This window comes from Zingiber officinale, chromosome 6A (genome assembly GCF_018446385.1).
Source record: "Zingiber officinale cultivar Zhangliang chromosome 6A, Zo_v1.1, whole genome shotgun sequence".
NCBI lineage: Eukaryota > Viridiplantae > Streptophyta > Magnoliopsida > Zingiberales > Zingiberaceae > Zingiber > Zingiber officinale.
In genome coordinates, this window is record NC_055997.1 from 69,349,396 (window position 1) to 69,373,347 (window position 23,952).

At 38.7% G+C, this 23,952-nt stretch overlaps 1 protein-coding gene across 1 annotated transcript; it reads right to left on the reverse strand.

Annotated features, from left to right (window-relative positions):
- Positions 1-439: 439 nt before the first annotated feature.
- LOC121996507 (chaperone protein DnaJ-like) lies at positions 440-8,335 on the reverse strand. The gene is made up of 5 exons (XM_042550501.1): positions 8,081-8,335; positions 3,402-3,479; positions 2,627-2,699; positions 1,514-1,587; positions 440-755 (listed from the first exon to the last, which is right to left on the reverse strand). The coding sequence occupies exons 1-5, from the start codon at positions 8,183-8,185 to the stop codon at positions 684-686; spliced, it is 402 nt and encodes a 133-aa protein (XP_042406435.1). The 5' UTR covers positions 8,186-8,335; the 3' UTR covers positions 440-683.
- Positions 8,336-23,952: the final 15,617 nt, after the last annotated feature.

Genomic DNA, 23,952 nt, shown 5'->3' on the forward strand with positions numbered 1-23,952 from the left:
AACGGAATCGTGTTCCACGGCCCACGGTCCGAGTTGGTCTACATATATATGAGGACATCATATCATAAAAACACTTAAAATTGGTTAGATTTGTGCACTACAATAATTTTGTACATCTTTTGCCTCTTTACATGGTCTTGATCATCACTCTGCAAATTTGGGATACAGATTGTTGCATTATCTTAGTCCAAGGAAAATCTAGAGAATTGCCTAGCTATCTCCCTTCAACTGAAAAGGCACATAGGGCACCATACATACACATTGATGTCTCAATAAGAATGATGATCCTTCGGCTAAGCCGACGACAAAGCATGGATCAACCATGTCAATCTCTTGTGACCCCCTTCCTTCTCCAGCAGCACGGTATCATTTGCACCTGATAACTAAGGCCAACTATACCAAAGCATTGTCCCGATCAAACCAACCCAAACCACAAACATTTGACAAAACGATTATCCAATCGGTGCAGAGCTGAGTGAACAAACTCTGGAGGTAATTTTACAAAAAGGCTGAAGCTTGCCCAAGCAACAATACATTCAAGGGCACAGGCCCAACATATACAAATAACTAGAAATTGTATACAGTTTATAGTTTTAATTTGCGAGTAGGTTACATTTATCTATTTGATTGGTATCCTGCATGAGAAATCTTGGGTGATGCTTAATATGAACTTGCAATTTGATTCACCATAGTGGAGGTCTAATGCCCAAGCCATTGCATGTTAATATCAAGCCCTTGTGTCTCTTCAGGAATTCCTGAAATTTAGTACCAAGAGAGATTGATACTACTGAGGAAGCCACAACTGATGGTAGATTTTATGTAAACATGATAGACATTGAAATATGAATATATCTCTGGACAAAATAAATGAACGAAATCATATTAGATTGGCAATAACAATAGACTTGAAATATGTGTTGAAAGGCAAATAAGTGGTAGAGGATAAGATCCTAATTACCTTGGTTGCTTAGTATTTTTAGCTAAAAAACATATGCATTGCAATTGAAAACATGCGATAAGCAACAAATTATTGATCGACTTCCCACCTATGCACTGCACTACAAGTACACACAAACACTCAAGAAAAAACAAATTTGAAACAGAGAAAAAAACTGTGTTGCAACAAAGTTATCTACATCCACTACCACATAGAGTATTATTAAGTCATCAAGAAAATATGATATCAGAATGGTTTACTCCTTTTTATAATAGAACGAATCTAGGGCATACAAAGATATCAAGTACAGAGGCGAAATCAAGCTATAGGAAAACCAACAAATCCGCATAAACGCACTGCTGTGGCAGGTTAGGGGCATTGGTATGCATGACCTTGCCAATTAATTTACTTGCATATAAGGTCATGATGCAAAGCAGAACACTTATGCTATTATCAAGAAAAAGATGCTGATATTGGTGAATTCTAAGGTTTTAACAAATTGGGAGGGATTACAATGTAATCAAGCGTACATCAGCTACATCTACTGGGCACTTAAACATAGAAAGGCATGCTTACAATGGCATTGAAGTCTTGAATTACAAGAACACCCTTTTCATCATACTCTCGTCTTTTGACAGGATCACTTAAAACTGTCAAAAAGAAGTTCATAGGTAAGAAACAATAGACTAGCCTAAATGCAAAAACCAACTACCAAATGGAGGGAACATAAGTATGATGCTACGCAACCCAAATAACCTGTTGCATGCATTTATTTACAGATTAACTAATCATCAAACTATTTTACAGATCAAGCAAATAAGACAGTCTGTTTGGATGGATGACATATTTATTGAGACAGCTACAATCAAACAATTAGCGAAACTAAAGGAAATATAGGTTGATAATATGAAGGATGTAGAGAAAAATATGATTTAGATGATGAAAGGTAATGCCATAATAGATAAAAGAACACAAATTGGGGATATAAGTGACCATTGGTTAGCTTTCAATTCCCCTACCTATGACCATCCAATTAGATGTGGATAACTTGTTCATCTCCCTTTGAAACAAGGGGCAGTGAAATTTGGGGTACCAGAATTTCCATAAAGTAGTTTTAGTTTAGATAGCTTATAAGCAGGCATGGACAATGGCGGGGAATAAAGTCAAAATTGATTAGTCGTCATCATGAAGAGACACAATCAAAGTATGATTATTTTTTCGTAGCGCTACTATGGCCTAGGAAGTCATTCCTCAAAAGATTAAATAATGTGTATATTGAGAGTAAAGAATAAGATGTAATTGTTCTGAGTGTTACTAGTGATATAGTGTTGCATTGAGCTCAATGGAGGGAAAAGATTAGTATGGCCTTGGTGTTACTACCGATATAGTGTTACAACTGATATAATGTTGATAATGATGAAAACAACGATGATGATATAAAGAATAAGATTTGGTTCCTTAATAACCCTTGGTGTTGTGTCTTCCAGGTAACCCTTACAACACCAAAATCTAACTTTGAAGTGGGATGCAATACAATTTAACTTACTCTGAAGCCAAAAAAAGATAATTAAAAAAAGTTGCTTCAGATAATCTCAAGGAGGATCTGTAAAAAAACGAGTTTACTGAATAGTCAAGTGGCTCTATTAACAAGCATCAAACATCTGCAGCTTTTAGTGATTGAACACTGACCTTTGTATGCCTCGTTAATTTCTTGAAATCTTGAAGTAGCACTTTCCTCCTTTTTCTTATCAGGGTGCCATTTCTAGAAGAGAAAAGGGTAATTTTTTATTTGCTGGAATTATAAAATTAAGACATAAATCTCCGATTGAGTTGTGCAACAGTATGTAAGGATTTTCATTAGATGCAATTTCTTTTCATTGCAGTTTTAATTAGAAAACCAATTTCTGCTCCAGGAAAGAAAAAGGGAGGTATTAGATAAAACATGAAGGGAAAAAAAGAAAGGATGTAGATATTGGATGAAACATGAATGACAAAAAACAGAAGATAAAGGATGTAAATGCCTACAAAAAGGGCAGCAATTTAAGGCTCGAAGGTGCAGTGTCTAGGTTTTATGATTTTCTTAAACCAGATATTTTTCAAATAATGAGAAGTTAAGAAGCATGTGGGGAAAATAAAAAATCCAGATATCAAACAAGATTACCCAAATGGTTTTACATTTTTTAAGGCTTGAAGGTTCAGTGTCTAGGTTTTATGATTTTCTTAAACCAGATATTTTTCGAATAATGAGAAGTTACAAAGCTTGTGGGGAAAATCAAAAAGCCAGATATCAAACAAGATTACCCAAATGGTTTTACATTTTGACTTTTAATAGAGATCAAGAATGGTAAAAATGATAAATGGGACCTCATTTGAAAGAGATCATGCTTAACTAATAGAAGTTCAAATAATCAAATCCACACAGAATAACTAAGAAATCTGAAACATTTAATTCAAAAATACAAACCAATGCCAAACGGATGAAGTTGGAGCGAATTGCATCTTCAGTAGCATCGTAATCAACTTCCAGTATCTTGTAGTAATCCTAGATAAAGAAGTAATAGCACAGATGTTAATATAAGAAGTTGAGAGAAGACACTAATACTAATTCAGCAGAGAAAAGCAACTTGTGGAATGCCCGTATAAGCTTATACATTTCATACCAATATTTCACTGGAACACTTCAACAACTGCTTGAAAGATTGTCACAAGCATATGTCAGGGATCTTAGTGTCATAGTGGTCACATAGTTGATGTGGTGGTTATATACTGAATGAAGTGGACTCGACTGTATGTCTGTATGTGTGATTATGTAGTAAACATCACAGATGAAGCAGATGTAGTGGTTAAAGAGTAGGTCCTGTAGAAGCAGCTATATAATGGATTTAGCCAGATGCTCTAATAAATAGAGCATATCATAGCACAATAGGAAGAAGAAATATCAATTTTCCCAAAAACTTAGTATTGGATATCAGACCAATGAATTATCACTTTATCCAAAGAGCTAAGAATCAACATAGGTATCAGAGTTATACAGATGACCTCATCTCTGCACCACACTTATGGACCCACAATAGCAAGATCATGCACCTAAAAATTCCATTGCTGAAATAGCATAGGTGATTCCTAAAGTCAACAACTTGAAAACTTGCTCACTAGGATTACGATGGAACACAACTTGCATGAGCAAGAACGAGCAAGATCCCAACAACTCGAGCTTTCCAATAGCTTGATACCTTGGTAGGGGATCTGGACAACTCACACAACTTCACAACTACATGAAGACAACAATTTTATAGAAACAGGTGCAATGATTCATGACAACTTCATTCAATAAAAAAAGGGCAACCTGCTCCAGCAATGTAGGGTGAGGAAGGGTCTATTCCTTACCTTGCAAGAGGCTATTTCCGAGACTCGAACAAGTGACGTGTAGGTCATATGGTAGCAACTTTACTATTGCACCAAGGCTCCCCTTCATGACAACTTCATTCAATGACTACCAATATTTATTTGAAAGGCTCTAGGCTAGATGAAGCACTGTTCACCTCTAAATTGAATTTTAAGCTAGTTGATTGCAACTTGGATATTTACATGAACATCACATTTGGCTTCATCACAAAAACTTCTATAATTGTACAAGAAGCTTCCTCATCTCCAACGCTGTACAGATCTTGAAACAATTCTGATACAACATCAAGAACCAAGACACAATAGCTCACCCAAACTCAAATTTCATTAACTAAAAGATGCATTAATATGGGGATTAGGTCTCCCTTCAAAGCCCAAACCAAACAAACTTAGAATCAAGGTTTAGAATTTCAAGCCATGGCGCTCAAGTAAGTTCTCACCCAAATCTCACCTCTCTTAGCCCTCTCTCCCTCTCCTTCTCTTCCTCTCCTCGCATTGGTTCTGATCCGATGTTGGAATGTGTTTTAGTGTCGATCCCGTGTTGCAATAATAATAAAAGATGCTTGTATCAAGCAACCGAGTTGACACTATAAACCTTGCTTAGAATAAAAGAATAATCCTACAACTAAAAGGAACTCGATAAACAATAACCTATTCTCAAAATAACGTATTCCCCAAAATAACAATATAAATTACTTAGTTTGCTAGCACATAGCCAAAATAAAATTGTACAGCTTTTAAGCCCCATAAAATTAAAACCTACAAATAAAAACTTCAATGATTAAAAATTGTAATTTAACTTGCATGATGCTCACCAAAGGAAAAAATAATAATAATAAAGCACCAAATGAAGAGATTATTTCATCTATGATGACTCCTTGTATAATAGATACTATTGCATAAAGTTGTTTTGGCTCCAAAGAACTTATTAAGGAGAAGATGGTCAAATGGACGATTATAGCCAGAGAATATGTTTCAAAGTCAATATGCCTCCTTCGTGCTAGAGGAGGATCATGTTGTTGGTGGCATATATGATATCATTTATCTTAATGGTTGTGATCCATGGTTTTTTTTTTTCTTTACCTAATAAGCTCATGGTTTAAAATTGTGAGGGACATGAAGAGGTTACAAAGTACTTTATCCAGTGGCAGCATCCCTATGAAGCAACATTTGTGGATTTGATCACACCTTAAAGCTAAGAATATGATTTTATTGGCAAAAGCAATTACATGGGTTTATATTAAAAATCAAAAACTATTTTCCATGAAGTTATAGTCATGTCAAAATATTAAGGTCTTGTCTCTGTCCAGTAGGTTCAAGCAATGAGAAATAGGGTTGTAAATGAACCAAGCGTTCGTGAACAAGCTTGGTGTTCGGCTTGGTAAGAGCTTGTTTATGTTCGTTCAATATACACAAGATTGATTAAACAAACAAGCTTGAACAGCTCGTTAAGCTAAACAAACAAGCTTGAACACATATGTGTTCAGCTCGTTAACGTTCGTGAACAACGTTCGTGAACAATGTTCGTGAACAACGTTCGTGAACAATGTTCACGAACCATATTCATTAATAAAACTCTTTTCAATATGCTAAAAAAATAATAAAATAAAATAAAATATATAAATAAATTTAAATTTCCAAGCTCAATAACCAATTAAATAACTAAAAGTTTCAAACAATCAAACAAACTTGAATTGAAAGCTCGATAACATCTAAATGAACCAAGCTCGAACCAAGCTCAAGCCAAGCTCAAACCAAGCTCGAACCAAGCTCAAGCCAAGCTTGAATTGAGAGCTTGATAACATCTAAACGAACCAAGCTCAAGCCAAGCTTCAAACAAGCTCAAGCTCATAAAAAATAAACCAAGCCAAGCTTGAACACTCATTTCAAAAGCTTGGTTCATTTTAAGCTCGGCTCGGCTCGGCTCGATTACCTTATCAAACAAGCTTGAACACCCCAAAGCTTGACTCGGCTCGGCTCGTTTACAGCCCTAATGAGAAATATGAACGTTTGATGGAGAAATTAATCATTTGTATTTTAGCCCAAGATAATTATAAACTTTGTCAAATAAAAACTGCCATAATGTGAGGGAAGTTATCACTGGACCAGTCTGAACCTGAGAGATAAACAACTTTGTTCAATTGCAATAAGTAGCCTGAAATAGATACGAAAATGAGACTTTAAAGTGTTAGGTCTTCAAGGCTAAGCCTAGAAACTTCAACTATCTGCAAATGGGTGACAACATAGATCTACCCAGGTGTTTGATGCCCATACAGAACAATGAGTGTCAATCCTTTATACTACATCCATTACCAGTGTTATTTCTGCACCACTCTTGGATTGTTTTTTCATTTTTTAGAACACCAAAACTCTTAATGTAAAAATGAGAGAATATTAAACATTAACACGAAGAGAATAAATTGTGTTTCTCCTCTTAGAGTGCTAGTGATTTCTTCCACTTTGAACTGGATTTTGGAGACTCAGGGTGAGTCTCTGGTATCTAATCTCATAATCCCAACATCAAACTTTATGGTGTTCAAACCTACTAATGTCCTATAACACATTTCAACTTCAACCAACAGTTACACAAAGGAAGAATAACATATTGAACGAAGTGAAGACAAAATAAATGCCAGTTCAAGCTCCACCTATCATCTTCACTTCTTTTTTCTTAAAAGCGGCAACTTACAAGTGTGGATAGAATTGTACTCTCCTCATCATTTCAGTTGTCCAAAGAAAAGCATTTGTGTGGAATATGACAATTCTAGTATTTCCATGTCTAGATAGTTTCGTGTCAATCAAGGTCTGGTTGTTTCTTTTTTCTTCTTCTGGTCTGATCTATCTTTATATATATATATATATATATATATATATATTCACTGTGACAATTATAATCCCAGTGTGTGCTATTTATTTAGTCAGATTCAGGACTTGCACATTTTTAGTGTAACTTATTGGAGCTGTGGTAATCAATTAGATTATTAAACATACTCTGAAACCATGTGATTAAGTGTAGACTAGATGAGGATAGATTGATATTCTAATTCAAGTACTATCAAAGTCTCGATTCATAAAATATGCATCACAAAAAGACTACAAGATTAATATGGTAATATATCCGTCATGCTCTGAGCTCCAAATCATATATTGTTGTGTTGCGTGTTTGTCTCACTCCAAGCTGTAAACACTATAGGCATGGGTTGTTGCTTAATATAGTAAATACTTAGAAACCGTGTTGACCTTATAGGAAATCAAATTCACTATGTCATTCAACAACTTAATTTTGGATGTTGGATAACTTATCTTGCACCATGAACCAAATTACTCTAGCAAGTCCAAAAGCTAAAATTATTGTAACAACTCCCTAGGCATGAGGCATATCATTCCAGTGCCTAACCGCTTTGGATAAAAAATGGTGGAAAATCATGTAAAACCCCAAATCCACTCGTTAAAAAAAACAATATTTGAACTGCAAGTTTACGGTGATATCCAAAAATCAGGGTTTTTTTTTCTCCCCAAGCAGGTCCAAAATGGTGAGAAAAGAACCATTTTTGACAAACAAACCTACCAAATCTAATATTTCCCAGAAACAAATCTGCGCCAACAGGTAACCGGCGCAACACTTACCCTATTGTCTACAAACCGAGGATTATCCGCGACAAAGAAAGAGAAGCAGGTTTCCCTGCAAGGAATCCCAAAAATGGTAACAAACCAAGGGAGGGCGAAGGACTAGGGCACCTTTGGCTTGGATAGGAAGGCGAAGAAATCGAAATCGGTCGGAGATCCTTGCCGCGCTTGTGCTTCTTCGTCTTCTTCGAATTCTTCGTCCCAATCCCACCACATTCTCTGATTTGTGCGGGGTGCGTCAACGATGGATGATTCGACCTCCGGTCCTCCGCTGCCCTTCGCCGCTGGGTTTGGTGGGAGCAAGGGCAGTCGCGTAAGCAACAGGTTGGTTTGCCCCCGGATTTATCAAGGTTCCAGACTAATATGATTTTAGGGAACTTAATAGGTTGCGCCCACGGACGTGGATGCGATCTCCCACGGACGTTGATGCGTCCACCGTGATTTATCTCTCGGACAGTCCTGAGAGGCCCACCACTAGTGATTTTCCCCGCAGGTGTAGACGGGCGTAGATCTTCTAGATTAGGAGATATGTCATTTGTATTTATATTTGGATTATGATTGTAATTTTATCATAAATAATTGTGATCTTTTTTTGAGTTTATCATTCTCATCAGATTATAATTTTTGTTCGAAGCGGGCGGCCGGAGGCCGCCCTTCGGTGGTGAATAAATAGTCAGGTTATTGGACGTCGAGCGAGGATGTCCTTTAGACGGCCTCCGACCGTCCGCTCATAACAAAAATTATAATTTGATGGGAGTGATGAATCAAAGAAGGAATCGCAACTATTTACGATTGGATCATGATCATGATCCGATCATAAATATGAGTGACACATTCTCTGGATAACAAAAAATGATCCAGAAAATTCTGCCTCTGTGTAGACTGTGTAGTTGATTTAATACTGGTTTTCAAGGGAGAGATACGATTTTATTCTCGACCACTAGCTATAGTATTTTGGATTACCTTATATCCGTATACCGAATGTCGCTTGATTATCTCATGCCTTTATTTAGTAAAATCCTTTGACTAAGGTTGAATAAGTCATATGATTTATTTCCTTCCAGATTATGTAAAACCATTTTGAAGGGTCGCAGATGGTAATTTCATCTTTATCACCAAAGGCAACTGAACAAGAATCCACATTTAATATGATAAATAAAATATTAGAATAGCCCATGAACGTAAAATATTTTATTGGATGGTTGATATTTTTCATGTAAAAGATCATTATATTAGGATAACATATCTTCACAATTTACTTACTTGTATATTACCATGGACGATAATACATTTGGATGAGCGATATTATCTTAGCATAATTATAATTTCATCGAAACATTAAGTTAAAAATCCCTAAAACACCCTCCAATTTTTGTTAATTCTTCATCAAATTCTCCTTTGTCAAAATGTCTTGTTAGATTTCAGTTGTCATAGTTTAGCGTTTACGACAGGATTCTCAAATACTGACAGGATGCAAGTTCATGAGGTAGGTTTTTCTGTAAGAATTAAACTTCGAGTGGTTGAAATGAATTTTTCCTATAAACTCAAGGGCATTTCGAACGGAGGGTTTTTTTTTCCAATTTTTTTTCGTTTTATTTTTCTTATATATCATCAAAAATTAAGAAGCTGATAGCTTCTAAAGGAGTCTTTAGAGAGTTTTTACTTATTTACAAGTGAGTCTTATAAAAGATTATTTTAAAGGTAGTAAGAAGTTAAAAGTATGAAGTCTTTGAAAATAAAAATAAAAATAAAAAATTAATACAAGTAAAATTTGAGTGTCTAATGAATACTTATTTTCGAACTTAATTTTTAATTAAATGATAATAATATCTTTAAATTATATAAATTAATTTTTTAATTATCTAAATATAATTTCGATCAGTATTTATATAATTATTATTATATTTTGAATATTATATCAAATTTTTTTTTTATAATATATGAATGTTTGAAAAAATATAAAGAATTAATTAAAAATATAAATATAAAAATAATGACAAAATTTATATCAATGTATAAATTTTTTTTAAAATGTAAATTATATAAAAATATAAAATATTATATAAAAATAAATATTTATAATAAATATAAATATGATTGAAATTTTATAAATAATTTGAAAGTGGCTTGAACGAGGAGAGAAATGAGATCGCAATGATAAATATATAAAATTATAAATTTATTAAAGATATAAATCTTAAATTTTAATTTTAGTTCATAAAAAAACAAAGGAAAAAAGGAACATCAAATTTTAACTTCTGATTGTTGAAGTTATAGAAAACATGCTCGACCAAAGAATCCCTAACTCTCTTTTTCATCGGTGTGGAAAAGGAAAACAGAGCGAGAAACCTAGATGCCCTATGCCAGTGTCAATTACAGCGTTGGAGATGAGGAAGCTTCTTGTACAATTATAGAAGTTTTTGTGATGAAGGCAAATGTGATGTTCATGTAAATATTCAAGTTGCAATCAACTAGCTTAAAATTCAATTTAGAGGTGGACAGTGCTTTATCTAGCCTAGGGCCTTTCAAATAAATATTGGTAGTCATTGAATGAAGTTGTAATGAAGGGGAGTCTTGGCGCAGTAGTAAAGTTGATATCGTATGACCTACACGTCACACGCTCTAGTTTCGGAAATAGCCTCTTACAATCCCTGGTAAAGAAAGTCACAAAAGTAAGAGTTGCTGCCTTAGAGAACAAGCATGCTAATGCACAGGTAGATTTCTTTGTCCACTTCCAAAATTCTTAGTTTAAAGCTATTTGTTTTCATTTTTGCTAAATATAATGTAAATACTAATCTTATTTCAGTTGTTAGTCCAGCAAGAATTCTTCGTAATGGATAAAAAAGGCGTTGGATTGATCTTGTCTGATGCCTCAGATGAAGTGTTGTTGGACAAATCTAGTGGCCCAAACAAATTATTTGAGGATATTGAAGTGCCTTACAGACATTTTCTCATCCATTAAAGAGTTCAGATGACATGCATGGAAACATCTTCCTCAAGTTCAGGTTCCTGCGAGCAGGGACATTAAAAGTTCCACGAGGCCTTAGTAAAAAATATTTAGGCCTTTAATAATTTTTTAAAAAAGTATTTAAATTTTTTTTCATCATTTTTATTTGAACTTAGGACAAACAACAACGAATTTATTTTTTTAAAATAAAATATTAATTTAAAATTATATTTTTATATAAAATTTAATTTTCTAACTTTTGAGTTGTAAAATTATTAATAACAATTATTACTTGCACAAATATAATAAGAAAATAAAAATATATTAAATTTAATTTGAATCAATTAATTTAAGTTGTATATAATATACTAGCACTTAAAAGGTATATAATAAATTAGATAAGTGCACTTAAAAGTATTAAAAAAAATCTATGAATCATATTTTTATGTTTTTATATATATATAAATCATGTTTGTGATGATAGTGATTTAGTTGTACTGAAAAAAAAAAAGAAATTTTTTTATGCAATTGCTAATAATCTATTTTTCTCATGATGTATGGGTTCATAATGTTAGGACCGAAAAGTAGCTAGAGGGGGGGTGAATAGCTCTTCGCGTGCTCGTTGCTCGGCGTTGCTTGTTTCTTCAAAGTGATGCGCAGCGGAAATACAAAGAAACAAATACAAACACGCAAACACTTGGATTTTACTTGGTATCCACCTCCAAGGGAGGTGACTAATCCAAGGATCCACACAACGCACGCACCCTCCACTAATGAAACTCTCCTTTATGGTAACTACCAAGGGCGGAGAAGCTCTACAAGACTCAATACAAGAAGCAGAAAGGGTAGTAAAGAAATACAAGCTTACAAGCTTACAATGAGTGCACAAACCCTAACCCTAGTTTCTTATTCTTGCTTTGATGCGCCTCTTGACTTGGAAGAGCCTCCAAGAACCTTCAAGAACTGGCGATCTCGAGCTTGAGAAGAGTTGTGGAGGAGCTGGTGAAGATCTGGAATGAATCGGTGAAGTGCTACTGAAGGAAATGAACGCCTGCGGCTTAAATCGACGCTAACGGTCGAATCCCGATCTATTGGAATGCTCTCAATCGATCGGGGAGGCTTTAGATCGATCCACGGATCGATCCAGAGCGCCTCTGTGCTCTGGAAAAACTTCTGGATCGATCCACGGATCGATCCAGCGCTTATCGGGCGAAGCAGCAGCGTCCCAATCGATCCACTGATCGATTGGGACCTCTGGATCGATCCACGGATCGATCCAAAGGGGTTCTGTTCGCGGGGACTCACCGGATCGATCGGTGGATCGATCAAGATCTGCTGGATCAATCCACGGATCAATCCAAACCTGCTGGATCAATCCACGGATCAATCCAAACCTGCTGGATCAATCGGCTGATCAATCCAGATCTTGGTTTTTGCCCAAAACCAAGCCCAAAGCTCCCTAAACCAACATCTAGTCAACCATGACTTGTTGGTACATAAGACCTAGCATCCGGTCACCCTTGACCAGCTAGGACTCTCTCACCAAGTGTCTGGTCAATCCCTTTGACCCACTTGGACTTTTCTCTTCTTGCCAAGTATCCGGTCACTCCCTAAGACCTACTTGGACTTTTCTTTCTCATGGCAAGTATCCGGTCAATTCCTTTGACCTACTTGGACTCTCACCAGATGTCTGGTCAACCTTGACCTATCTGGATTTCTCTTGCCTGGCTTCACTCACCAGGACTTTCCCAATTGCCTAGCTTCACTCACTAGGTCTTTCACCTGGCTTCACTCACCAGGATTTTCCTCCTGCCTAACATCCCAGTTAGGACTTCCCAGTCAAGTATCCGGTCATCCTTGACCTACTTGACTCTTCTTCAATCAACCTTGCATTGTCAAACATCGAAATCCAAACCAAGACTCAAGCTTGGTCAACCAGGTCAACCTTGACCTGAGGAATGTTGCACCAACAATCTCCCCATTTTTGATGTTTGACAATACCAACACTATCACTTACAATACCACATGTAAGTTAGGCTAATCCCATAGCCTAAACCTTCTTCATGCCACTAGGTAATGAATACATAAGTTAAGCCCTTCATTCTCCCCCTAAGAGGGCAAACTCCCTCTAGGTGATAAAAGCCTAACTTACTCCCTTTTATTCTCCCCCTATTGGCACACATCAAACCATGCCCCATTTTTGGGCACACATCAACAGATTCACTTGTTGAAAACTCTCCCCCTGAAGAGTTGCTCATCGTCGTTCACAACTTCACTCGTTGTGATCAGCACGATAATAAAGGTCTCATACCCTTCATTAACCTTAACCCTACATTCTCCCCCAATGTAGGCAAATGCCCATCCTTGAGCATTATCCACTTGAAACCACTTGAACAATGAGGATATTCACTCCCCATTAAAGTTCAAACGCTCAACCTTGAGCATGTTCTTAACGGAAGGTTAACCACCTTCCAAGGTTCATGAAAAATAATTTTTATGTCTTTAAAGAGTCCCTCCCCATAAAGACATGGTGGTAACTTCTGTCATTGCACCAACAATGACTTGGAATCTCCAAAACTTTAGGAAACCCAATTTTAGAAGTTTTGAGGTTCAAATATTCAAAATTTGAAACAAACCTCAACCTAAACTTCAACTTAGCCTTCCTTAACCAATCCATCCTTGTTTTCCACACGAAAACACCCTTTTTATGTATACAAATGTATTTTCAGGGGTTTGGAATGGTTACATAGACTAAAATAGGTTCAAAATGCTGAAAATAAGTTTTCCCAGCCAAAATCAGCATCTTCAATCGATTGGAGTTGAGTTCCAATCGATTGAACCCTGCTGAATCGATCCACTGATCGATTCAATCTTCTTGGATCGATCGGCTGATCGATCCAGCGAGCTTCTGCTCGCGAGAAATGCCTTCTCAATCGATCGGCTGATCGATTGAGGCACTCCAATCGATCCACTGATCGATTGGAGGCCTGAAATTGCTGAAATTCAATTTCAGCCAATTTCAGAAACCCCTAGAAAATTCTACAAAATTCCAAAAATCGTAAAAATTTGTGTAGACATTATTTAGGGTATAATTTATCATGGAAAAATAGTTTTCTATGAAAATACATCATATTTTCAAAGATTGACACAAACTTGAGAACTTGCAAAAACTTTAGTGTTTTCTTCAAGTTTGTGTCTAACTATTCAATGGTGATTACTATCAAAAGATAGCCTTCACCAAGGTTTTCCAAAATTATTTTGAAAACATTTTCAAAACCAATATCCCACCATGTTCCTTGGGCTTAATGCACATGACTTGTACATTAGCTTTCCCAATGATGGGAAAACACATAACTATGTGTTTTGATGAACTTAAAACTCAAGGAAATGCACTAACTCAGCATGTTGAGTTTTGTTTGTCTTCCTAACATCTCACTTGTATCTATTGTGCATAAACACATACAAGTCATCTTATAGGTCTTTGTGAGATGTTAATTTTGGTTTTGATCTAACGTAGGGTTCATGCATATTTATCTAGTCATCTTGTGGATATTGACCATCCACCTAGGATGTCATTTGGTATGCCACTTGATGATAACTGCCATTTGTCCTTAATTTTAAGGAAATAACATAATGCATGATAATGTTATGGCATACATCAAAAAGAAATAATTTTCAGAAGAAAATTTCCTATAACTACATGATGTATGTATATCATGACATGGTATTTTTGAGTTTTTCATAATAAGTCATGAATGCACAAATAAAACATGATGTTATGACATATAATGGGCAACCAAACATGGCAAGATTTTGCATAATTAAAATATACCTAGATTATCTATCTAAATATCCTTAACCCTTAGCTAATCCTAAAGCATAAACCCTAGATTGCCCAATTTCCTTAGGAAAATGCCAAAACCCAACTTAACATTTCTTTAATCTCTTGAATTAATTATGCCAATTAAAAATTTAAAACATTCCTCAAATGTTGGCATATTTCATTTTCCCATAAGAGTAATCACTTTAAATTAAGGCTTAGATTTGCCTTAAATTCCTAAGACAATACCAAAGTCCCAATTTGGTATTTCTTAACACTTGATTTCTTGTGCCATTTAAAGTCATCTCAAATTTCTTCCTTTATAGCACATTTTACTCTTTCCAAGAGTAACAATAAATCCATTTCATTTTCAAAGGTCAACAAAAACCTTGAAAATGTTCCTTGAGTGTCAATTTCTTCAAAGTTGGGTTAACTACCCTTCTTCTCAGAGTTGACACTATCTAACCCATCTATGGGATAGAGAAAATGCTCCTAGGAACCCAAAACCTATTGATGCTCCTTGGATGCTCTAAGTATTCACTAGGGATAACTTCCCTAGATACCTTCCTAGTGACCTTGTGTGGTTTCTTAGAAGTCTTGGTCACTTTTTCTAGGTCAACTCTAGGGATTGCTTCCCTTGTATTTTTGGCTTGACCACTAGATGTCACGCCCCAGAGGAGTCTCTGTCCGAAGAAATTTCGGCAGCATCTCCCCTGTACGGCGGACAATATGAAACTTTCTACATATCACATATACATCAGCCACAAGCGGCTGGAATGATAACAATAAATAAAAAACAAACACCACACAGTTTATAAAGATATTCAGCCTCTGGCTGTCACAACCACACAGTTAATAATAGTAATCAATAACAATAGGACTCTGACTCGAAATCCACCCTACTCCACTACACTCGTAAAGCTCAAATCCAACGAACTCACCTCTTTTGCCGTCCAGGCAGGCACGTAGTAAAATGAAATCCAATATCATATCAAAAATCCATCAAAAGGTGTCACTCCATATAATATCCATAGGAAAAATCCAAAGACAATACTAAAACAAAGTCTGATATAGAAAAAGGCCAAAATAAAACAAATAACGAACTAGTAGAGAACTAGCTCTACGTGTATATGGGGGGCCAGCGACTGAAACTGCTCCGGACAGCCTCAACCTGAAAATACCAACAATGGAGGCGGGGTGAGTCCAACACTCAGCAGGTACAACTGATATGCATAATAAAACAAATAACAGACAACACTAATCATGCGTACAGTCCCCTGAATACGAGAAGGAATAAATGCAACTGAAACGAAATCAGGAGATAACTGTACTAACCGGAATCAAGGTACAAAGGTAACAGGTCGTCAAGAAAATCATAATCCCGTATGCATGTCAATCAAATGCATCCATACAAATGCGACATATAAGTGCAACAATCACAAACAATAAAATGCAATAAATGCATATGGTGACCGTGCACTCGGACATCACCGCTCCTGACAGTGATCGAGTGGACGGGATGCTGTCGAGTACTCGGCCCCAAATCATAAATGGGGGAGCTCAATGCTCTCATCTCCCGGTACACAATGACGGGGAGGAAAAATCTCTGCCGGCTACCACGCTGAGTCTCCTGACCAACGGAGCCAAACAGAGTCCACCATCTGCCGGCTACTACGCTGCTACACTAAATGCCAACGGAGCCAAACAGAGCGGAACTGACTGCCGGCTACCACGCTGAGTCCTCAGACCAACGGAGCCAAACAGCAGAACTGCCACACACCTGTCTGATATACCACTAACCCATGGGTGGTGGTGGTGTGTGCAGTACATGTAACTGGCGATGGGCTCAACCATAGCGGAGCCAACAATCGCACAGCATGCAAACATGATGCATGACACTAAGCATGGCAATCTCATGAATAGCATAGCAAGATCCATACATAAATACAAAGTGTACCACAAGTCAATGTATTAAATGGAAGGTACACAAACAGATAGGGTATCATATAAAACCCTAGGTCCAGAACATGATATATCACATGGTTGGGTCACTACCGGAAGCATGTATGGTCAGATAAATAACAACATGCAGTGTATAATAAATAAACAAATAACATGTAATAGATCATGTAGTGACCAACCGAATAAAATGGAACACACAATTCTTGCTATATGTTAAACACTTTATTATGCATATCAAAAGACATAAGTCAAAGTACCCGCCTCCGAAAATAGAAAGGTCTGATCTGACTCCGAGATACTCGTCTCGCGTCAAAGTCCTGTGTTAAATCGCACAGTTTAGCTAATTTAATTTTAAACAAATAGCTAAACTAATTTCTAATCCACTGACTAGTTAGGGTTAGTTTCATGAACCCCAATCACACAGTTATACAACTTATAAACCTAAATCACCCTATAACCAAATTAATTATGTATCAAGTCGTACCTAGAACATGTATCAAAAATGTGTCAACTAAATCCATAAACCAAATACTTACCTTACCGCTGCGGGATGGGGTTGCTGCCAAAAATAAAAAAAAACACCCCACAATACACCAAACCTCACCAATCCGTGACCTAGATTAGAAGCAAAGAAAAACATGAACTGAGATCTAGCCACAAACCTAATTCCACAGCTAGGTATGGCCCTTACCTTCCCAATTCTGCTAGGGCAGATCACAATGAAGACAGAACCACTGTGAAAAGCAAAAACTAGGGCACAACTCCTTGTCTTCAGCACTGTCAAACAGAGACACCAGAAGAGAAATTCCGGCCAGCACTCAGGGACCCAACCTAGGGTTCGGATGCTCGATTTTCGGCGGCTCCAGGTGTCCGCGAGAAGAGAAAGGGAGGCTCTGTGAGTTGCAGCGGCGGCGCTGGAAACTCCACAGCAAGGGCTACGGCAGACAAGGCTTCGGCTGGACAGAGGAGAGAAGAATCAGCGTCACTGGAGTCGGGGCAGAGGCTAGGGCACCGGCGATTGGGGTCGGCGTCGGCTGGCTAGGGTAGGCGGTCGGGCGGTGGTGCTAGGGAACCGGCAAGGCTAGGGCAGAGGAGGGCTTCGGCTCGGGTAGGAGAACACAAGAAGAGGAAGTGGCCGAGGGGTTGTACGCTCGAGGAGAAGTAACCGCCGCCGGCGGTTAGGGCAAGGAGGAAGAAGGAAGGCGGCGTCGGGCTCGGGTGCGAGGAGGGGGAAGAAACGAAGGATTTAAGGAAAATAAAAAAAAAGAAAATGAAAAAGGAAAAGAAAAATAAAACTTTTCCTTATTAAAACTGGGTAGCCTAAACAGGCTTTTCCGGACCCCGTTTTTATCCCCGTCAACTGGTCCGTACGAGCTCCGAAAAATTCCCGAAAAATTTCCAAAAATTCCGGAAAAATCCCTTATTAATATTTGTATATTTTCGATATTTTACACTAGATCTAGGGTTGGTTCCATAACCATATGGAACCCTATGGTAAGAGATTACATCCTTCTTAGCCTTTGGTTTGTATCCCAAACCCCTATGGCCATTAGATGACCTTTGTACTCCTAGACCTAGGCTATGCTCATTTTGCCCTTTTAGGATATTTTCCATCCTTTTTAGGGTCTTTTCCATTTTATCAAGCCTTGACCTCAAGACTTGATTGTTGGTGCAACATTCCTCAGGTCAAGGTTGACCTGGTTGACCAAGCTTGAGTCTTGGTTTGGATTTCGATGTTTGACAATGCAAGGTTGATTGAAGAAGAGTCAAGTAGGTCAAGGATGACCGGATACTTGACTGGGAAGTCCTAACTGGGATGTTAGGCAGGAGGAAAATCCTGGTGAGTGAAGCCAGGTGAAAGACCTAGTGAGTGAAGCTAGGCAATTGGGAAAGTCCTGGTGAGTGAAGCCAGGCAAGAGAAATCCAGATGGGTCAAGGTCGACCAGACATCTGGTGAGAGTCCAAGTAGGTCAAAGGGATTGACCGGATACTTGGCATGAGAAAGAAAAGTCCAAGTAGGTCTTAGGGAGTGACCGGATACTTGACAAGAAGAGAAAAGTCCAAGTGGGTCAAAGGGATTGACCAGACACTTGGTGAGAGAGTCCTAGCTGGTCAAGGGTGACCGGATGCTAGGTCTTATGTACCAACAAGTCATGGTTGACTAGATGTTGGTTTAGGGGGCTTTGGGCTTGGTTTTGGGCAAAAACCAAGATCTGGATTGATCAGCCGATTGATCCAAAGCAGTTGGATCGATCCGTGGATTGATCCAGCAGATTTGATCGCCGATTGATCCAGCAGGTTTGGATCGATCCGTGGATCGATCCACAGATCCGGATCGATCCACCGATCGATCCGGTGAGTCCTCGCGAACCCTTTGGATCGATCCGTGGATCGATCAGAGGTCCCAATCGATCGCTGGATCGATTGGGAGAGCTTCTGCTTCGCTCGATAGCGCCGGATCGATCCGTGGATCGATCCGAAGTTTTTAGCAGCAGGCGCTCGGATCGATCCGTGATCGATCCAGCTTCCCGATCGATTGGGAGCATTCCAATCGATCGGGATTCGACCGTTAGCGTCGATTTAAGCCGCAGGCATTCATTTCCTTCAGTAGCACTTCACCGATTCATTCCAGATCTTCATCAGCTCCTCCACAACTCTTCTCAAGCTCGAGATCGCCAGTTCTTGAAGGTTCTTGGAGGCTCTTCCAAGTCAAGAGGCGGATCAAAGCAAGAAGAAGAAACTAGGGTTAGGGTTTGTGCACTCATTGTAAGCTTGTAAGCTTGTATTTCTTTACTACCCTTTATTCTTCTTGTATTGAGTCTTGTAGGTCTTCTCCGCCCTTGGTAGTTACCATAAAGGAGAGTTTCATTAGTGGAGGGTGCGTGCGTTGTGTGGATCCTTGGATTAGTCACCTCCCTTGGAGGTGGATACCAAGTAAAATCTAAGTGTTAGCGTGTTTGTATTTGTTTCTTTGTATTTCCGCTGCGCATCACTTTGAAGAAACAAGCAATGCCGAGCAACGAGCACGCGAAGAGCTATTCACCCCCCCTCTAGCTACTTTTCGGTCCTAACAATATATTCTGATGCTTTTGACAAGAAATACAAGTTCTTACCAGTTTAGCGGTATCTTCATGTAGAGTAGACCAGAAATATCCCGCTAAGAGGATTTTACGAGCCAAAGATCTTCCTCCTATATGACTACCACAAGAACCTTGATGCACCTCCTGTAAAATAAATTGTGTATCTTCTGTGCCCACACACTTGAGCAAGGGTCTGAAAAAATCCCTTTTATATAATTGCTCCCCCACCATAGTATATTGAGCAGCTCGTTTCTTGAATATCCTGGCTTGTTCTGTATCTTTCGGAAGAAGACCTTGCTGTAAATATAATATGATTTGAGTTCGCTAATCACCCTGAATTTCTATATCGGTTTGTCTCTCAATACAGGAAATTAACAGAGTCTGTTCCACTGGTCGATCAAGACTCCATGGCACTACAACAGAGGCTAATTTAGCTAATTCATCTGCCACCTGATTCTCAGATCGAGGAATTTTTTGTATGTTTACGTCTTGGAATTGAGACTTCAACTTATCGAATGCTTCAACATATAACTTAAGCCTGTCATTATTGATTTCAAAATTACCTGATAATTGTTGAGCTGCTAGCTGAGAATCAGAATATATAAGGACTCGAGCTGCCCCTACATGCCGAGCAGCTTGTAAGCCAGCTATTAAAGCTTCATATTCTGCCTCATTGTTGGTAGCTCTACAGTTCAACCTGATGGAAAGTTGAAGTCTATCTTCTTTCGGGGATATAAGGAGAATACCAATTCCACTGCCCTGTCTAGTTGCAGAGCCATCCACATAAACCTTCCAGGTATCTTCTTCTTCTGGGCCTTGAACCTCTATGATGAAATCTGCTAGAGCTTGCGCCTTGATGGCTGAGCGGGGTTGATATTGAATGTCATATTCCCCAAGCTCGGTTGTCCATTTAATTAAGCGTCCCGATGCCTCGGGGTTGAGTAATACCCGTCCAAGAGTGCAATTGGTTAAGACAATAATCTCATGTGCTAAGAAATATGGGCGCAACCTCCGAGCAGTCAATATTAGAGCATAAGCTAATTTTTCTAGTGTAGTGTATCTACACTCAGCTCCCTTTAATAAATGACTAGAAAAATATACAGGTTGTTGCTCTTTTCCTTCCTGCCTGACTAATACAGAACCCACGGCGTTTTCATTAGCCGACAAATACACCCACAGAGTTTCTCCTGCTATAGGTTTAGCTAATACAGGGAGGGTAGCCAAATAATCTTTCAATTCTTGGAAAGCCTTATCACATTCTTCATTCCATTGAAACTTATTAGCCTTTCTGAGTATTTTAAAGAAATGGAAACTACGATCGGCTGATCTAGAAATAAATCTAGACAAGGCTGTGATTCAGCCTGTCAATCTTTGAGCTTCCCTCATGTTGCGAGGTGGCTCCATGTTCTGTAGTGCCTTGACTTTGCTCGGGTTGGCTGCTATCCCCCTCTCGAACACCATATATCCCAAGAATTTTCCTCCTTTCGCGTCGAACAAGCATTTGTTTGGATTTAATTTGAGCCCATACTGTCTTAATGTCTTGCAAGTTTCTTCCACATCCCTGCACAGATCAGTAGCTTGAAGAGACTTAATTAAGATATCATCAACATATACTTCCATATTCCTACCAATCTGCTTCTGAAAGACCTTATTCATAAGCCTCTGATAGGTTGCTCCTGTATTTTTTAGTCCAAAGGGCATAACATTATAACAATAAGTGCCTTCAGATGTTATAAAACTAACCTTTTCTTGATCTTCTTTGGCCAAGGGGACTTGATGATAACCTTGATACGCATCCAACATAGAGATATATTCGCATCCGGCAGTGGAGTCAACCAGTTGATCGATTCTGGGTAGTGGATAATAGTCCTTTGGGCAAGCTTTGTTGAGATCCCGAAAGTCAATGCACACTCACCATTTATTCCCGGGTTTAGAGACTAATACCACATTGGCTAGCCAGCTTGGGAATTGAACTTCTTTGATGTATCCGGCCTCCATAAGCTTGGCTATTTCTTCCTTGATAATTTGATTCTGTTCCGCACTAAAACTCCTCTTTCTTTGCATGACTGGGCGGGCATCCGGGAAGACATGCAAGGAATGTTCCATGACAGCAAGAGAAATGCCCGAAACTTCTTTGGGAGTCCAGGCAAACACATCATTATTCTTCTTCAAACATTGCACCAACTCAGCTTTAAGATCAGGATCAAGGTCGGCTGCAACATAGGTGGTAGCTTCTGGCCGCTCGGTTTGGATCTGAACTTCTTCCTTTTCTTCATAAACCAGGACGGGTTGCTTTTCGCGAATGGCATTAACTTCCATTCTTTGAATCTTCCGGGCGGTGTTAGCCTCAGTCCGAATGATTTCTACATAACATTTCCGGGCTGTCTTTTGATCGCCCCGTACTTCTCCGACCTGATCCTCCACAGGAAACTTAATCTTCTGACAGAAAGTAGAAACGACCGCCCTGAACTCATTCAGGGCAGGCCGACCCAATATCACATTATAAGAAGATGGAGCATCTACCACCATAAAATAAGATCTCCTGGTTCTCATCAGGGGTTCATCCCCCAGAGAAATGACCAACTTTATTTGCCCCAAAGGTTGCACTTCATTGCCTGTGAATCCATACAGAGGAGTTGCAATCGGTTGAAGTTCCCTTGGATCAATTTGTAGCTGATCAAAAGCCCTTTTGAATATAATGTTGACAGAGCTGCCCGTGTCTATGAAGGTACGAGCGATGGCGTAGTTAGCTATCACAACTTTGATGATTAATGCGTCATCATGAGGTATCTCTACCCCCTCCAGATCTTTGGGCCCGAAGCTTATTTCAGGACCGACCGCTCTTTCCATGCTGCACCCTACTGCATGAATCTCCAATCTTCGGGCATGTGCTTTTCTGGCTCTGTTAGAATCCCCATCAGTGGGTCCGCCCGTAATCATGTTGATATTGCCCCGAGCAGCATTGTTTCTATTCTCGTCTTGACGGGTTATTGTGGTTTCAGAAGGTGCTTTCTCGGATACTTGGCTAGTACCCGCCGGGACCGGTATTGCTTCTTGACGGGTTCCATCCGGGCGATATTCCGGCTTGAGCGGACTCTGCTGCCTAGGGTACGGTTGCCGGTAATAGTTCTGTCTCTGATATCGCTCTTTATTGACTCGTCTATTTCTCAAAACAAAACAGTCATCAGTGTGATGACTGCTAGTTTTATGATAAGTGCACCATCTCCTCGGTGCCTCCGGCTGCATCTCTACATACTGTATAGCTTGTGGACGATAATCTGGTTGCCGATGAGGTGAATGAGTTATTCTAGGCCCTCTTGGTGGGGGTACTGGGGTTGGAGCTTTCTCCTTAGCATGAGTAGGAGAAGAGGGAACACCTTCTTTCCTACGAGCAGCTTGGGCTTCTTCTACGTTAATGAACTCAGTAGCCCGCTCAATCAAGGAATCAAAATTAATAGGAGGATTTCTTACCAAATCTTTAAAGAAATCATTATCATTTAGACCCTGAGAGAAAGCACTTACTAATATTTTAGTAGTAGCATTAGGTACATCTATAGCTACCTGATTGAACCTTTTAATATATGCCCAGATGGATTCTTTAGATGTCTGCTTAATTGAGAATAGGCTCCACGGGGTCTTATGATACCTTTTGTTGCTGGAGAAATGATGTAGAAAGACTTTCTTGAAATCTTTAAATTTTCGAATAGACTTTTCAGGTAATCTTTTGAACCAGCGTTGTGCTGCTCTTCCAAGAGTAGTGAGGAACATCCGACACTTCACCCCATCAGAGAATTGTTGCAACAAAGCTACATTCTCAAATTTCAACAAGTGATCTTCTGGATCAGTGGTTCCGGTATATTCTCCAATTTGAAGATTCTGATATCGCTTAGGAAGTGGGTCATCTAATACACTTTGTGAAAATGGGGAGATGACCCTTTCTGGTGAACTATCACTAGTTATCATTTTGACTTTACGCTTCTCTCTGTCCGGTACCTCGCCAGAGGACTCTTAGAACACAGGCTTCTTACCCCCTGGATCTAAGGGAGTGCGAAGGAAGGCTCGTGGACGCCTGGTTGGAGAAACAGTAGCTAGAGGAAAATACAAATGTTCTTCTTCTTCTATCTCCTTTCCTTTCCGATGCTCAGTAGTTGATATCGCCGGATGATGAGCCGTC

Coding starts and splice junctions, on each gene's coding strand:
- LOC121996507 (XM_042550501.1), bottom strand. CDS start 8,185: ATGTGGTGGGATTGGGACGAAGAATTCGAAGAAGACGAAGAAGCACAA. Junction 1,588..2,626: donor AATTAACGAGGCATACAAAG/GTCAGTGTTCAA, acceptor TCTTTTTGACAG/TTTTAAGTGATCCTGTCAAA. Junction 756..1,513: donor TTCAAGACTTCAATGCCATT/GTAAGCATGCCT, acceptor ACTAAATTTCAG/GAATTCCTGAAGAGACACAA.